The 17,703-nt window shown below is 41.3% G+C and overlaps 1 protein-coding gene across 1 annotated transcript; it reads left to right on the forward strand.

The window, feature by feature from the left end:
• Nucleotides 1-5,957: 5,957 nt before the first annotated feature.
• Nucleotides 5,958-6,794, forward strand: LOC128126790 (putative cytochrome c biosynthesis ccmC-like mitochondrial protein). The gene has a single exon (XM_052764909.1). The coding sequence runs from the start codon at nt 6,033-6,035 to the stop codon at nt 6,792-6,794; it is 762 nt and encodes a 253-aa protein (XP_052620869.1). The 5' UTR covers nt 5,958-6,032.
• Nucleotides 6,795-17,703: the final 10,909 nt, after the last annotated feature.

Below are 17,703 nucleotides of genomic sequence, written 5' to 3' on the forward strand. Positions count from 1 at the left end.
CGGGTAAAGCCAATGTAGTAGCTGACACCCTAAGTCGGAAAGAATATTTTGGTCGTAGAGTCAAAGCATTGACTATGACTATCCATTCGCACTTGTCCACACAAATTAAGACAGCTTAGCTCGACGCTTTGAAGCCTGAAAACATGACGGGTGAATCCCTGAGAGGGATGGATAAGAACTTGGAGGTTAAGGGTGGCGGAGCTTATTATTTCATGGACCGGATCTGGACCCCGAAACTCGGTGGTTTCAGCAACTTGGTCATGAACGAGGCGCACAACAATCGTTATTCCGTGCACCCGGGTTCAGATAAGATGTATCTGGATCTTAAAAAAGTTATACTAGTGGCCTAACATGAAAGCAGAGATTGCTACCTTCGTGAGTAAATGCCTTACTTGCACAAAGGTCAAGGTCGAATACCAGAAACCCTCCGGTCTATTACAATAGCCTGAGATACCGGAATGAAAGTGGGAGCGGATAACGATGGATTTCATAACCAAATTGCCGAAGACAACGGGTGGACTTGATACCATATGGGTCATCGTCGACAGATTAACCAAGTCCGCACACTTCCTGCCGATCAAGGAAACAGACAAGATGGAGAAACTTACAAGAACTTACATTAGGGAGATTGTACGACTGCACGGTGTTCCCTTATCCATTATCTCGGACAAAAATAGTAGGTTCACTTCTAGGTTCTGGCACTCGCTACAAAGTTCCTTAGGAACTAGGCTAGACATGAGTACAGCCTACCATCCACAGACCGACGGACAAAGTGAGAGGACAATCCAAACCTTACAGGATATGTTGCGAGCTTGCGTGATAGACTTTGGTAAAGCAAGGGATGCTCATTTACCCCTTGTCGAATTTTTCTACAACAATAGCTATCACACGAGCATAAAAGCTGCTCCATTTGAAGGCCTCTATGGCCGAAAGTGAAGATCCCCTCTGTTCTGGGCTGAAGTGGGTGATACCCAGTTAGCTAACGGGCGAATCCCTGACAGCACTCTCACAGGTCCGGAGATCATACGGGAAACGACGGAGAAGATCGTTCAGATCCGTGAACGATTGAAAGCCTCCAGAGACCGACAGAAAAGTTATGCTGATAAACGAAGGAAACCGTTGGAATTCCAGGTGGGCGACCGTGTTTTATTGAAGGTCTCACCCTGGAAGGGCTTGATACGCTTTGGAAAGCGTGGAAAGCTAAATCCAAGGTACATAGGACCTTTTGAGATTCTCGCAGGAATCGGTCCTGTAGCTTACAAACTTAACTTACCGCGCGAACTCAATAACGTACATTCTACATTCCACGTCTCGAACTTGAAAAAGTGTATGTCCGACGAGACTCTTGTAATCCCACTCGACGAGATCGAGATCAACGAGAGCCTCAACTTCGTGGAAGAACTAGTAGAGATCATGGACCGAGAGGTCAAGCAAACGAAACAAAGATGTATCCCGATAGTGAAGGTTCGCTGGAACGCCAAGCGAGGACATGAATTCACATGGGAGTGAGAGGATCAGATGAAACTGAAATATCCTCATCTTTTACTTAGTTATTTGTAATAACTTAGTTGCTTAAACTCTAATTTCGGGATGAAATTCTCTCTAACGGGGGGATGATGTGACAACCCGGAAATTTCTAGCTTACATTCTTCATTCTTATCAAAGTTAAAATTGTGTTTAGCACTGTTTGGAGTCAAATAAAGTGTTTAAAGCCTAGAATAAGCAAGGTAGGAGTTGTGGGATAAGTATTGTGGGTGTATCGCCTTTCATTTGAGCCAATCACACCCATCCCAACCGCACACTCCCTCCTATATATTCAACACTTAGCCATTTTCAACACTTTTCTACACTTCTTCAAAGCTAGGACCCGAAATCCTCTCAAGTATCATCCAAATCTCCTTGAGGATCTTCATAAAAGGTAGCATCTTTAGCCAAGAACACCAAGAACACTATGCGTGTACGGCCTCACACACATGCTGGCCGCACACGTCTCCTGGCCGCACACCCTGGCCGCACACACACTTATAGTGTGTGTATTGACCGTACACTCTATTGTGTAGCCAAATACCCCTTATATACAATCACTTATGGGTGTAACACTTCAAAATAAGTGTTTGCTAGTCCCTAAGGTGGTCCCAATTCAATAATTAGTTGTTTTAAACACTAATTGTATTCATATAAGTGTCATATATGTTAAATAGCATCCGCGTGTGTGTTCAAGTCTTCCCTTGACACTTAGCATCCAATTCTATCCGTTTATCCAAACCATTCACTACATGTGAGTTCATACCCCTTAATCAATGGTTTAAATGTTTTTAAATGCTTTTATGGGGGGAATACAAGTTGAACAATTATAGTTATTATATCAATCACATGTGATTAATAACTACCAAACAAGTGGTATTATTACTTGTTAAACTGTTTTACTTCAAACTGTTTTACAAACTCTTTTACTTGTCAAATACTTTTACTTAAACTCTTTTATACATATATATTGTCAAATGCCTGCCTATATATGTATAGTTATATAAGAAATGTTTAAAGAACTTAGGAAGGCTAGCTCGTTTTAATTCCTTTTCCTTGTGTGGATGTGGCTTTAAGGCATCGGTTATCCGTCCGAAGGTAGTTTAAATATTAATTGTATATCATGTATACATATATAGTCATAAAAGTTCTTTCATTCAGATCCATACCTTTGGGTAGCAAAGGTATTCAATCATGATCATACATTGCTAGTAAACTACTATAGGAGTAGTTTTGGAAGATACTAATACTAGTACTAGAACAATGAAACATACAATGAGTCAGTTCATACATGAGTCAAGAGATACAATGCCCTTGGGTAGCAAGGGTTTACAAACATGTTAACGCTATGATGAGAAACAAACAGTAGATACTATGATGAGAAACAAACAATAGACACTATGATGAGAAACAAACATACAGGCTAGATAGAGAAAGAACACCCAATACAGCTAGCACACATATACATTAACACAGTTATGTGAGCCATTAAACAGGGCATGGCACTACCTGTCATGACTGTTTTTGTATCATAATCTCCTTAATTGGGGAGCGTATGAGTTTGCGTATAGATCTATACTGGATTGACTATCCTACACCTTGCTGCTCGCTACAGTAGGACTTGCAAGTCTACGGGTAAACGTCATTTTACGACATCTTACATTGTCGTTTTACTATTGAGTCGGTAGCAAGATACAGGCCGATCACATGTTACCTTAAAATTTTACAATTTACTTAAGGTAGTTAGTTCAACAGTAGTTACTTAATACAACACTACAGTACTATAATATTATTCCCATTACATTCACTTTGTGAACATGCACACGATGCACGGTAATGTAAAAACTATATTTTTGGTTAATGATAGTCAGAATTGGGAAAATACACACTCTTACATGAGAAACACACACAGATACTAGATGCCTTGGTAGAAGGCTACTTTTAGTAGAAAACATAGGGTTTTCTAGGGGAGTTCAAACAAATACTAAACTTAACAAAACTTATACATTACAAAACATCTTACAAACATCTTACTAATGCTTTCATACATACTCAGACACTAATATACTTATGATCTCACCAGCTTTAAAGCTGATGAACTCTTTCAAAATAACTTGTATTCTCAGGTCACCAGTAGATAGGTACAGGTGCCAGGTTTTGAGAAGTTGGAGCTCGTTAAAGACTCCTCTCTTATTTTTTATGTATATTTTTGGTGTCTACATTACTTCACAGAACACACTTGTATGAAATTATATTATTAATGCATTGGATGATGTTGTTGCTTATTTACTACTTTGCATTGTTGTGATACTATACATGACGTCCTCCACCCCAGAACGTTTCCGTTGTTCATCGGTTTTGGGGGTGTAACATCCTTCTACTCCCGCTGAGCACTTGTTTCATATTTGTGTGGAAGGACTAGATCACCATGAATTGGAAAAAGGATATTGTGTGTTGATATCTCTGGAGGTGTGTAGAAGACTGGATGAACTTAAGGTTGATCAGTTCAGATGGGTCAAGCCTGAAATCCAAAAAGAAGCTAACAAGTTCTACAATGACTCTTCCTATGACTTTGAAGAAGGTTAGTTTTGACATCATCAGATATGGGAGATTGTAAGGTCACACCTTATGATTTGATGAGTCAAACACATGACATGTTGATCTATCAACGTTAGCTTCTACACGTCGACAGTGCCAACGTATCAGCTTTACCAGTGTCAGCTTATAGTTTAGTTATCTGATTGTAATTCTTTGTATATTAGGAAGATATATTTGTATATTAGTTAATGATATAGATAATTATATAATAGATCATAGATTCGATATCTTTATGATAAGATCAATTCTTAGTATAGATTAGATACAATCCCGTTAATCATGTGATATACATGTATATATTAGTATATATGCAACATTAGGGTAAACCCTAATGTTGTGTGGTAGATCCTGGCTTTGTGTCAATCGTCTTTGTGACAAACCCGTCTTCTTGGTGAAGACAAAACCTATTTTCTTTGTGAAAGGAACAATTTGGAGAACATATGTGTTATTTACTGTCTATTGATTATTTTGCTTATATTAGTTTTATGTTTATTATTCATACTTGAAGTGTATCCAATCATCACAAGCCTTCATCGACAGATCACAACAGCAACGCAACATACTCGATATTAGGATACAAATCTGACAGATCACTATAACATAACAGCATACTCGATACCAAGATATAGATCTAACAGATCATTACAGCATATCAGCATACTAAATTTAAAAATCCAAGGAATTCATGACCGTATATAATCAGAGGTGACATAGTGAGAGAACCCCTCTCTAGAACTACACCATTTTACTCCAACTAAGTTTTAGTATATTACATAACTACCCAGGAAATTATAATTATATACATACATGAACACTACATACAATAGTAATAGTATTAACTAATCTAAATCTTCCAACAGTACATGACTATACTGGATGTTTATTACCTGCAATTGTTAAAAACTGAGAGGGATAAGCGGTGACGCTTAGTGAGTTCAAAAAAATAGATACAATATAACGTTATGCCATATATATATATATATATATATATATATATATACTAATATGACAGAAGCAAAGAGGAACTAAGAACAACAAAGGCATATGTGAATCATGTGACAAGCTTTCCATATCAACAATTGATCTGATTCAAAGATTTACAATCAATGAGATGCAACAATTTCAACTTGATATACATCAATAAGACTTCAGCCCAAGTGGCACAAAAAATACAATTTCGGATTATCATTTTGCTAGAGTTTACAGGATTTCAGCCCTGTCTAGCATTTTGCCAATACCAAAGTGATACGATTCATGCTCTTCATGGCCAAAGGCACAAAGCCGATACCAGAAGTTATACGAGACATGCTCTACATGGCCAGAGGCTACATACCTATACTGTAACGCCCGTAGATTAGGGCTAGTCAATTTAGAGACGATAAGCGTCAAAAATGAATTTTTGATGGAAAATTATTTAGAATGAATAATCTTAACTAAGATGTAATATATGTCACAAGGTTTTCCATTTCTAAGTTCATAGCCTTCGTCGTAGCTTCATCGATGTTACCTACCAAAAAAAAAAGCCTGTTCAGGAAGACCATCTAATTCTCTGGAAAGGATTAATTGAAAGCCTCTAATTGTTTATGCTAAACCAACATATTTTCCTGGAGATCATGTAAATACTTCTGCTACAAAAAAAGGTTGTGATAAGAAACGCTCAATTTTCCGCGCTCTTGTTACGGTTAAACGATCCTCTTCGGATAATTTGTCCAATCCAAGAATAGCTATAATATCTTGAAGTTCTTTGCAACGTTGTAAAGTTTGCTTAACCTCTTGTGCAGTGTCATAATGTTTTTCACCAACGATCCGGGGTTGTAGCATAGTCGACGTTATTACAACCTTCTTTTTTTATGTCAAAGACCAGAAGCTACGCGAAAATTTTCATTGGATCTCGGTTGTTCTAAATAGCGATGGTTATTCATTTAAGTCTTCGGGTAGCACCACTAGACCTTCAACAAGGTGGAAATTTCCGTATTCCTTATGTACACGTTCCTGCGGCTCGGAAGAGTATTCTTGTTTATATCGCTACGGCTATAAACACGTTCTTGTTCCTATTAACAAAACATCCCCTCTTTCTTCGCTCTTTCGGAACCAGTACAAAAATGGGAGCTTTTTCTACACTGTTTACCTTAGTTATTGGGGGGTTTCGGGGAAGACCTATGTGGGGCACCTTTTGGGTGTGGGATGCTCGTTTAACCTCTGTATTAATCTCGTTCCTTATTTACATGGGTGCACTGCGTTTTCAAAAGCTTCCTATCGAACCGACTCCTATTTCAATCCGTGTTGGACCGATCGATATACCAATAATCAAGTCTTCAGTCAACTGGTGGAATACATCGCATCAACCTGGGAGCATTAGCCGATATGGTACATCAATACATGTTCCTATTCCCATTCTAATCTTGTCTAACTTTGCTAACTCCCCCTTCTTGGCCCGTATCTTGTTCGTTCTGGAAACACGTCTTCTTATTCCATCTTTTCTTGAATCTCCTTTAACGGAAGAAATAGAAGCTCAAGAAGGAATACCAACATATTTTCCCGGAGAACCCGTAAATACTTCTACTACAAAAAAAGGTTGTGATAAGAAACGCTCTATTTTTCGCGCTCTTGCCACGGTTAAACGATCCTCTTCGGATAATTCATCCAATACAAGAATAACTATAATATCTTGAAGTTCTTTGTAACATTGTAAAGTTTGCTTAACCTCTTGTGCAGTGTCATAATGTTCTTCACCAACGATCCGGGGTTGTAGCATAGTTGGCGTTGAATCTAAAGGATCTACTGCTGGATAGATACCTTTGGTGGCTAATCCCCTTGATAGTACGGTAGTAGCATCTAAATGTGCAAATGTCGTAGCAGGACCTTCTCAGTCCTAATAAATGACGGGATGAGTTAAAGCACTATCAGACTGAATACCTTTTCTTATGAGTCTTCCATGAACTGAATACCAACTTTACTTATCCTAATCTGGTATGCCTTCGGCTTCCTCAGGGGCTACAACTTCCTGGGAAACCTTTAGCTAGGATCCTAGAAGCAACTTCGTCAACACCGTCTCAGTCTGTGTTCGAAAAAGGAAAGGAAGCGGGGAAGAGTTTAGCAGCAGGAAACTAGGGCTAACTCGGGATGTTAGAAAGGCCCTCTCTAAGATAGCACACCCTGATGCCTAACATCCTACTGCTGGAATCCATTCCACCTGTCCCAATCTATTCTTACCTTCAAAGAACAACAACATAGTAAGATAGGTTGAAGCTGTTGGGGAGATAGTGATAAGACTACTCAATCTTTATCCTCATTGGACTCAAGGAAAAGCCCATTCCAATCTTGTCTAACTTTGCTAACTCCCCCTTCTCAACCCGTATCTTGTTCGTTCTGGAAACACGTCTTCTATGCTTCAATCGGATACCAATTGCTTGGATGCGTTTGAAGCCTCGAGATGACTTGCAGAAAAAAAGTTTTCTAGGTTTGTCTTCTGTCTCCGTAAAAAATGGTCCATTTATTGATGGGAGAACGACGGAGATTGAACCCGCGCGTGGTGGATTCACAACCCGCTGCCTTGATCCACTTGGCTACATCCGCCCCTACCCCCGCACAGGTTTTAGTCTCTACCTACGATCAGATCCTTTCTGAACTCCCCTATGACCTCTATCAAAGAGAACCTTTTTCCTAGACTATAGTTGCAAGTCTATTGTTCTATTTCCGAATTAGGTGAAACAAACAAAGAGGTTGGGCTGTTCACTTAATTGATTTGACTGAACTTTACTTAAGATTAAAGAGAGGGGTCGGGCGAGCAGTAAAGGCTCATTTAGTAGACAGTGAGCGAGCAGCAAGCACCTACTCCTCCCACCGACAAACCAGTCTAGAAGTCGAAAGGGAAGGCAATAGAAAGGGGTCTCCCTCTCTTTGTCTTCTTCTTGCCGCTTTTCTCGTCCATCCTGCCCTACACCGCTTACAGATTCAGTTGTAGGTATCTAAGCATCCATTAGTTAAGGGGGTTGGGGCACGAAGCGCAAACCGCTCTTCGATCTCCCGTTGAGTTGGACGGGAAGAGACATAGGGGTTTATCTATCAAGCATTTTGATTGCCCCTTTCTTTTGGAATAGTTGAAAGTCCTCTTCTTAGGGGATTTTCTTTTTTCTTATCAACATAGAGAGGAAGAGTAGATTGAGCATTAGGGTATGGGATAGAGTTCGAGTGGGGCATCAACCATTGATTGCGGAACTTTCGATATGCTTTCTTGCGAAAGCCAAACGGAGTTTGTACTATAACTCAACCTTCTCATCCATGGAAGGATTCCTTATTCGATGATAAATGTCAATCGAAGGCACCCTCATTTCCAGAGAGAGAATCAGGTTGCACAGAAGGGGGAAAGCCCTCCTACTGAACAAGATCTTTATACTGGACTCCTAACGGTTGAGAAAGTTTTTCTTTTTTCGATTTTGAGTTCTTTTTAGAAGAGAGAAAGAGTAGAAACAAAGGGTACGCTCTCTAGAAGATTTTCTCGGAGCTGTTCACTTTCACTCGGTCGACTGGTATCTTGAAACCTCTTTGCTTGCGGGGGCAGGAGTGGAAACGTCTGAGAGACCGCTTCGCGAAAGAATCGTGTGGCACGATGAAGGATTCCCGTTGGGGTTTCCGACTCTCCTGGTCTCCACCTACTTGTGGAAGAGGGGGTGAGTTGATATTAAGGTCTTCCTCTCGTCTTTGAGTCGAGTAGCTCTTCTCGATTTCTCTCAACCGCTTCTCCTTGAAAAGGAAAGGTAGGAGCACTTTAACGACGGAATGTACATATGCGCACGTAGGTGCCGGACAACTTAAGGCTCTTTTTGCCTTCAGTAAAACCAGGCAAAACATTGACTAAGTTGATTAAATTCGCATGAGAGGGCTTCGGGACAATCGAGGTGTCAAACATCCTCATTTTGTCTGTTCGCAACTTTCTTTCAATTGCTAGCAGTTGTCCCTGTCGGTGGACCACCCCCTAAAAAAATTCCTAGATTGAGTCGGATGGACTTCACCGTTCTTTCCCAACTAAAATAGAAAAGGCTGTATCACATCGAGATGTCGATTCGTTTTCCGCCCCCAATGAGATGGGGAATTTATAACTCCCTATTTAGACTTTTCGGCCCTTCATCTTTCTGAATCGAGACCCGGCCCGGCTAGCATCGTTCCACCCAACCAAAGCACTTCAGGCTCTAGTTCGGGGGTTTCTTCTTCTTCGATTCAAGAAAGTCGACCATAAGGTGAATCGATGACCTGACTAAAGCCATTCGTAGCCACCATTACTTTTGAAAGAGTCTGTCTTTACTTTACCAGCTTCTCTAAGATATCAATCACTAAACTAAACAAAGTAGCAAAAATCATAAGAGAAGAAAAGTTCACAGAAGGTTGAGAAGTAGTACGCCCGGTTCACCAGGTTCTACCACTGTAGGGCCAAATCATAGTCAAAAGAAGAGTTTGATCCTGGCTCAGAAGGAACGCTAGCTATATGCTTAACACATGCAAGTCGAACGTTGTTTTCGGTGAGCTGGGCAGAAGGAAAAGAGGCTCCTAGCTAAAGGTAGCTTGTCTCACCCAGGAGGTGAGAAGAGTTGTTCTACCCTACAAAGTATTAGACTAATGACGTATATATTACTTGAATTCTCGGTGTAGATGCTACATAGTTGGTTCTCATCCTTCAGAGAATACGAGTGTAATAGGAGCATCCGTCGACAAAAGGATCACCCTAAGATGATCATCTCATGGCTATTGAGAACGAATCATATCAGATGGTTCTGCTTTCTGACTTGCTCCTACGGAACCAAGATCGAAAAGATTGAAAAAATCAGTCATTCACAACCACTGATGAAGGATTCCGTGAAAAGTTACGGATTAGTAATCTTTTTTAGAAATCGAATGGATCTGGTCTTATACATATGTGAGGAAGGTAATCAAAAAAGAAAGAAGATGAGTTATTCTTTCTTTTATCACTTAGGAGCTGTGTGAGATGAAAGTCTCATGCACGGTTTGGAATGAGAGAAAGAAGTGAGGAATCTTCTTTTCGACTCTAACTCTCCCACTCCAGTCGTTGCTTTTCTTTCTGTTACTTCGAAAGTAGCTGCCTCAGCTTCAGCCACTCGAATTTTCGATATTCCTTTTTATTTCTCATCAAACGAATGGCATCTTATTCTATAAATCCTAGCTATTGTTAGCATGATATTAGGGAATCTCATTGCTATTACTCAAACAAGCATGAAACGTATGCATGCATATTCGTCCATAGGTCAAATCGGATATGTAATTATTGGAATAATTGTTGGAGACTCAAATGATGGATATGCAAGCATGATAACTTATACGTTGTTCTATATCTCCACGAATCTAGGAACTTTTGCTTGCATTGTCTTATTTGGTCTACATACCGAAACTCAGAACATTCGAGATTATGCAGGATTATACACGAAAGATCCTTCGCAATCCTTTGTCATTGTCAGTCTACTAAGTAGGGCATGAGGCCCCCTGTGAATCCGTAAATTTGAGGAGCATGTAGCAACAAAAGGATGGTCCCCTATGCATTTCATTCTTTCCGAAAGGAAAAAAAGAAGTACCCCCCATCATAGTGAACCCCTCCTTGTGATCGGGATGAGGTAGATGCCTCCCAGCAGGAGGGCGGATCGAATCAGAGTTTACTTAGGTAGCCACCGACCTACAGTTATCCTTAAACTTCCATGCTTGGTGGAGAAGACGCGAACAAAGGTATGATTGCTTGCTGTCTTGTTCTCTATCGCGAACTGGGATCGCTCGCCAGCTAGGTCAGATTGGAGCAACATTGTATGAGAACATATTACCCATATTCGGGGACAAGGAACGAAATGACCTCTCGATCTACTTACTGTACCAGTCAACTCCTTCTTTCGCTTATGTCAGGTAAATTCCTTCTATCCCAGTGAGGAGTATAGAAAAATTCTTGCCTTCTGAGCTTGACTTCCTTGGGGCTGTTGATATCTTGTTGTCATTCTTCTCTCTTTCCTTCACTTTCCATTGAGCAATAAGAATGCTAATTGAAGATCTTAGAAAACCAAAAGGGACTCATCCCATCGATGGATTATAAATATCATATTACTTAGAAGCAATACCGATCAATATGATCTTGGATCATGGAATAGTCATCTTGAGAATATTCATCTTGACAAAAAAATTATCAACATAATAAAATATATATTACAAGCACCAAGGGCTATAGCTCAGTTGGTAGAGCACCTCGTTTACATGCGCGCCAATGTTTTTCAGGGGAGTCCATCATGGAATCAAAAAATTGATCTTATTGACAAATCGATGTCTTACTTAATTCCATAACTTTGAGGGAAGAAGAGTCCCTGATAATTAAATAAACCAAAATTTTACTATGACTGCAATTTTAGAGAGTCGCAAAAGCGAAAGCCTATGGGGTCGCTTCTGTAACTGGATAACCAACACCGAAAACCGTCTTTACATTGGATGGTTTGGTGTTTTGATGATCCCTGCCTTATTGAACGCAACTTCTGTATTTATTATCGCCTTCATTGCTGCTCACGAATATCCCCGGTAGTCATTCCATTTCCATCAGCCGGCCGGTGGGAGCAAGAAGTTTGGGATATGCTTGGTGTTTCTTCCATCAATCATCCAGATCTACGCCACATATAAACAGATTATGGTTTCGAGGGTCATCCATTACGAAAAGACCTTTCTCTGAGTGGATATGTGGAAGTACGCTATGATGATCCAGAGAAACGTGTGGTTTCTGAACCCATTGAGATGACCCAAGAATTTCGAAATGTGGGCCTGTCGAGATGCTTCCTTGCAGAACCCGACTGTAACTCAATAGAGTTAGTAGGAAACCTTGTAAAGGCGAGCAGGAGAATATAGATCGGTCTGTATTGTCTTAGACTAGCCCTACTCCAACTTGGCTATCTTGAGTTTATGAATAAGCTTTTCATTTTCTACTTACTACTAGGGCTTCCAAATTACTACGCCGGGACTTACAGCCCCTGTGACCTTCACTTCTTAGTCTGATTAATGAACTTGAAAAGCACACTTCTATAAACAACTTCCAGAGAGAAGCGAACGAGGTCTTCGTCTACCGCGACCATCCTCCAGGAGTGCAAGACAATCGTACCGCTAAACAGTTCCTCGAGGGTAACCCAAGGGGAAAGTGCGGTAAGGTGATACCATTTAAGGTAGTTTAACCACTGGCGCATCCATCCATAAAGGAGAGAGTGCTCCAGGAAATATCTAGATTCCTCGGTCTCGAACAGCTGATCGGGGGGCAATATCAGCTCCCGAGGCTTAAGTTTGGCTCGAAGGAGTCTTTCGTGCATATAAAGAATGTCGAAATTCGAGTTATAACGAAGAAGTTATGACATGTCGAAATTTCGCGACAAAACCGGCACGACACAGCGCGACGTAAATGATGAATTCACATTAGAGCAATATTTAGCCTTAGTAATATAAACGAAAGTCGTGGATTTCATTAAACCGAGAGCGTGCATAAAAAGAACACACAAATCTGACTTCGTATGAGGAAGTTATGATTTTCTGAAGTTTCGACTTAGCAGTATGCAGCTCGAATACTCGATTTGAAATCGAGCGGTTTTTAGCCGAAACAATCTAAACGAGAATCGAAGATCTCGTTAATAGTAGTGAAACGATAAAAAGACATGCAAAAACGGACGTCAGATGAAGAAGTTATGAATTTATAACGGGGTTTTCATGTCCCGGCCTACTAAAAATAAATTATAAAAATAAAGTCAAAGTTAGCCGACGGAGACTAAACGAAAGTTGTAGAGCTTAGTCTCACCTACGCGTGGATATAAAAAAACATCGAAAACGGAGTTCGTATGAAGAAGATATGAATTTCCGAAATTTTTGAATGATTAATATTTATTATTTAATCTTTAAATCGGATAGTTATCCGAAGGAGTCAGCAATCCGATCCACACTACGCCCAGCGTACATCGAAGCGTGACCCGCCTCGCACTCGAGTGTTCCCATGACGCATGCAGTGACGATTTCCGAAGCGTACGCCCCGCGTACTAAGCATTAAGCCCAATGTAATGTGAGGCTTTTGCCCCTATATAAAGGATGCGAAGGCAGCCAGCCAATTTGCTCCTTTCTTCTTCTCTCTCTCTCTCTCTCTCCTGTTTTGCCTCGTTTTTTCGTGCCAGAATTATCCCGAAGCCTCAGTATTATTCCCAAGTCCCGAAGCAAGTCTTGAAGCCCCGAAGATCCCGAGAAGTAAAATTCCCTAGCGAAAGCTCTGCCCGTAAGGAGCCCGGTTTTTGTGAAGATCTTCCAGATCTACCGAAGAATACTACTTCTACAAGTCGTAGTGTTGTCCGATCATCTTTTGATCAAGTGAGTGTGTGGTTACTTTCTTCTAACACATAAATATGAAGTATTTGCTCGAAATACATGCTAAGTGTTTATGTACTGTTGTTTATTTGAGATAAGTGTGGAATGGATGTTTATATGGTTTTCAAATGAGTTAAACTGTGTATGTATTTTATATCTACTAATATGTTGGGTAGAACATGGGTAGATGAGATAGTTGGTATGTGATAAAATGATGAGGTATGTAAGATGATTAAGAGTAATATTGGTAGATGCACCAATTAGAGAATGTCATAATACTAGCAGATACGCTTAAGAAAAATATTGATAGATGCACCAAACAGAGAATGTCATAATACTAGCAGATGCGCTTATAAGATAATCATGACAGATGCGCTTATAGGATAATGTCGGCAGATGCGCCTAAAAGAGAATGTCATAAACATGGCAGTTCTGCCTCATAGTGTATGATGTTGGTAGATGTGCCTTACGTAGAAATGGATTTTGTGCCAATTCCTTAGGTCAATTCTTAGGAATGAATGAATGAAGGATAGTTGAATTCTTAGGGTAAAACCTTGAGAAATAAAGAAGATAATGGGGATGGGTAATTGGGTTGATTGTTTGATGGTTGAATATAATAATTATATTATTTTGGGTCGAAAACCCTATATGCTCACCAGGCTCCCAAGCCTGACCCACTCAGTTTTCTTTGCATTACAGGTAATAGCACAAGAGTATAAGTTGGTGGACTTAATGAGAGATTTTTTTATTATAGATCAGTAGTTATAAACGATTGTTGTAAGGTCTATTTTTACTGTTTATGCTTTTGGTCTGTATCGGAACATGACATCCCGAGATTTTGTTATTTAATGAAAATACATTTCTTTAAAGAAATGCTTCGATAAATTCATATCACATTTTGTTTTGGGAACAAATTCCGCAACTGTTTTCTTTAAAAGATTACTCTGATTTTAAAAACAAGCATAAACAAATCGGTCTTTTCTGGCCGTGAAATTGGGGATGTCACATTTTGTAACATCCGGATTCCCAGGTATATTATTTTATTCATTTATTTTGGAGTTTGTGGAGGAACTCAGCGAGTTGGTGCTTAGACTCGCCGAGTAGGGTCGCGGATTTCCATCCGGGTTCATGACTGGACTCGGCGAGTCCACGCTGTTTAATGAAACCCTAATTTCCTAGGTTTGGGACCTATTTAAAGGCCCTTAGGGCCATCATTTGCGGCTACCAAACCCCAGAGAGAAATCCTAAAAGAGCTAGAGCGTTTGTGAGAGGAAAGGAGCCATTTCTTGATCTTTGTGGTTGATTCTTGCAAGAAGGAGGTGTCCCAGATTAAAGGAGACCAAGGAGGCTTTGCATATGTGGATTTCGAGCGAAAGACTTCATCTTTGAGGTATTATATCTCCCCTTTATTAGTTTTGTTGAAGGAATCCATAGATGTAGAGTTTTTATGATCTTTATTGGAAGGAATTGTGAGAATATGGCCCCTATTCGCGTCGAGACTTCAGATCTGGACCCATAGTGGTCTAAAGAGCTTATCTCAGCTTGCTTTATGTTGAGCTACGGAGGTGTTGAGCTTAGGATGTTATTTTTGGGGCCAAATCACCAAGTGAAGCCTCCTAGACATCCCATGAGTGTCAAGATTCGAGCTTTACGTGTTTATCAGGCTTGGGAAGGTCAGATCTATGGATCAAAGGAACAGATCTGACCTCAGGAGGTCAGTTGAGTTTGTGTATGGCATGAACTCGCCGAGTCCAAGGGCAAGCTCGGCGAGTAGGGTTAGGGTTTCCCGTAAATCACTCAGTGAGTAGACTTGCCGAGTTAGGGGAATAACTCAGTGAGTTAGAGGGGGATTGGAGGACTGTAGATCAAGGCGGAACTCGCCGAGTTGATCTTGAGACTCGGCGAGTTGAGTCGGGGTGGCCCCGCGATTCATGCCAGGTGTGACTCGTCGAGCAAGGGGAGGGACTCGATGTGCCAAGCAAGACTAGAGAGTTAGTGGACACGTGTAGACTCGCCGAGTCGCCCAAGTGCACTCGACGAGTCTGGTCAAAGTTTGACCGTTGACTTTTGTTGACTTTTAGGGTTTGGTCAACAATGTGGCCTTTGAGCCAAAAGAGGGGTAAAATGGTCTTTTTCCCTTCTGAGGGTGCCAAGAGAGGGTTGAGTCTAGTCTCGAGAGTTATATTTATGAGAGTATTTACTCTGCGTGATTAGGCGGAGGCTAGATCGTATTTCTACCGAGTCAGAGATTTACCGAGACATCTGAGGTGAGTCTTCTCACTATACTTTACCTTGAGTGGTAACTAGAGTTATGTGACAGAGCTATTGTATGCTATTTATGTGATGTGTTGCACTGCATTATTTCTATGTGATTTATGCCATGTGTATATCAGAGTATATCAGAGTTAGAACCGGAAGGTTCACAGAGCTAGGACCAGAGGGTCCACAGAGTTAGGGCCCAAGGGCCCACAGAGTTATAGCCTCGAGTGGCTAGTATGTCTTATGTGTGGTATTTTGGGGAACTCACTAAGCTTTACTCTTACGTTGTTATGTGTTATGTGTTTCAGGTACCAGTGATGATCGCGGGAAGGCGCCGGCATGATTCGTACACATGCATGGGATTTTATGTATTTTGATCTTGGGAAATGTTTTTGTGAAAAAAGGATATGATACAATGAGATTTTGTTAATAAATGTGTTTGGAAAATGTGGTTTGAAAAATCAAAAATAGTTTTGATTTTTACGGTGTTACAAGTTGGTATCAGAGCCTTGGTTTGAGGGATTCGGATGCATCTTCGGGCGTGTTTGAACTCAAACCAAGGATTTGAGAAAAATTTTATTAACAAAACAATTTTTAAAGAGTAAAGAGGAGTTTTGAGACAAACAGAGCGGAGCCGTGTGTACGATCAGCCAGCGCCCGAACGGTGATTTCCCAAGATACCCTTGTAATAAGTATTACGAGATATATTATGTTATGTTATATGATAAGCTATATTATGCATGCTAGAGTAGACTAGGTATTCTTATTAGGAGTAGAGTGGCCTGATATATGATGCCTTAGTCTAGGAGTTTTGCTGCGAGGGATGCTTGAGAGTGTTTAGATAGCAGCGAGAAGCTTATGAGAGATCAGCTAGTGAGTAGCATATGATTTAAGAGGGTAGAGTGCTTGGAATTTGAGACTCTGGGAGGAGGACTTGGGATGAATGCTGAGGCGGTGTGGTCGGTAGTATTGGGCACGTACTACCGAAGGCACCAGGTTAGTGCGCAACCCAAGTAAGAATCCTTAGGGTACCAGAGACCAAGTAGGATCGGGGTATCGAGTGTGTGTACACCCGAGCGAGTCTCTGATATCTTGTGTTGTATTGTAGAGAGGCATTATGGTGGGGACGCGCCATAGACCAGGGACTTGTGGAGGGGGTATGAGCGACGAGGAGCTCCGTCGGATGATTCATGATGAGGTGGCTGCTGCCATCCGCGTTGAGATTCCAGAGATGTTCGGTTCTATCAAGACCACCCTGATAGAGACATTTGACGAGAGATACGCTGCTATTTCTGATGTTGTTGTTGCTGCGGCCACAGCAGCTGTAGCTACGGCTAGACCGCAGGGTGGTGATGCATTGCTGTTCCGGGAGTTCATCAACATAAAACCACCAAAGTTTGATGGGACCCAGGACCCAATCGCAGCAATGAGGTGGATTTCAGACATCGAGGGGTGTTTCTTCACCTGCTCATCTCCAGAGCATTTGAGAGTCCGGTTCGCATTGAACCAGCTTCGCTTGGGAGCGAAGGACTGGTGGAAGTTTGTGACGGCGTATTATTCGCCTGCTGAGCTTACTGCAGTGACTTGGGAGAGGCTCACTGCTATGTTCCGAGATGAGTACGTTCCCCAGGTGGAGAGGGAGCATTTGGCCCAGGAGTTTCTGACCCTTAAGCAGGGTATTGAGTCTATCACAGTGATTACGAGGATGTTCCATGAGCGGGCGATGTTCTGCTCAGAGCACGTGTCCTCCGAGCTTCAGGAAAATGCTCGGAAGAGGGAGATAGAGTTTGAGACCCAGGCTAGGGAGGAGGCTGAGTCTCAGGGGAGGGATCGGCGACCGGCACAATCTTAGCCGGCAGCCAAACGGGCCAAGCCCGCTGATTCGAGATCTGGGAGTCAGAAGGGCCACACTTGTGGCAAGTGCGGCAAGAGCCACGATGGGGTGTGCAGAGCGGGGTC

Source organism: Lactuca sativa, chromosome 6 (assembly GCF_002870075.4).
Source record: "Lactuca sativa cultivar Salinas chromosome 6, Lsat_Salinas_v11, whole genome shotgun sequence".
Lineage (NCBI taxonomy): Eukaryota > Viridiplantae > Streptophyta > Magnoliopsida > Asterales > Asteraceae > Lactuca > Lactuca sativa.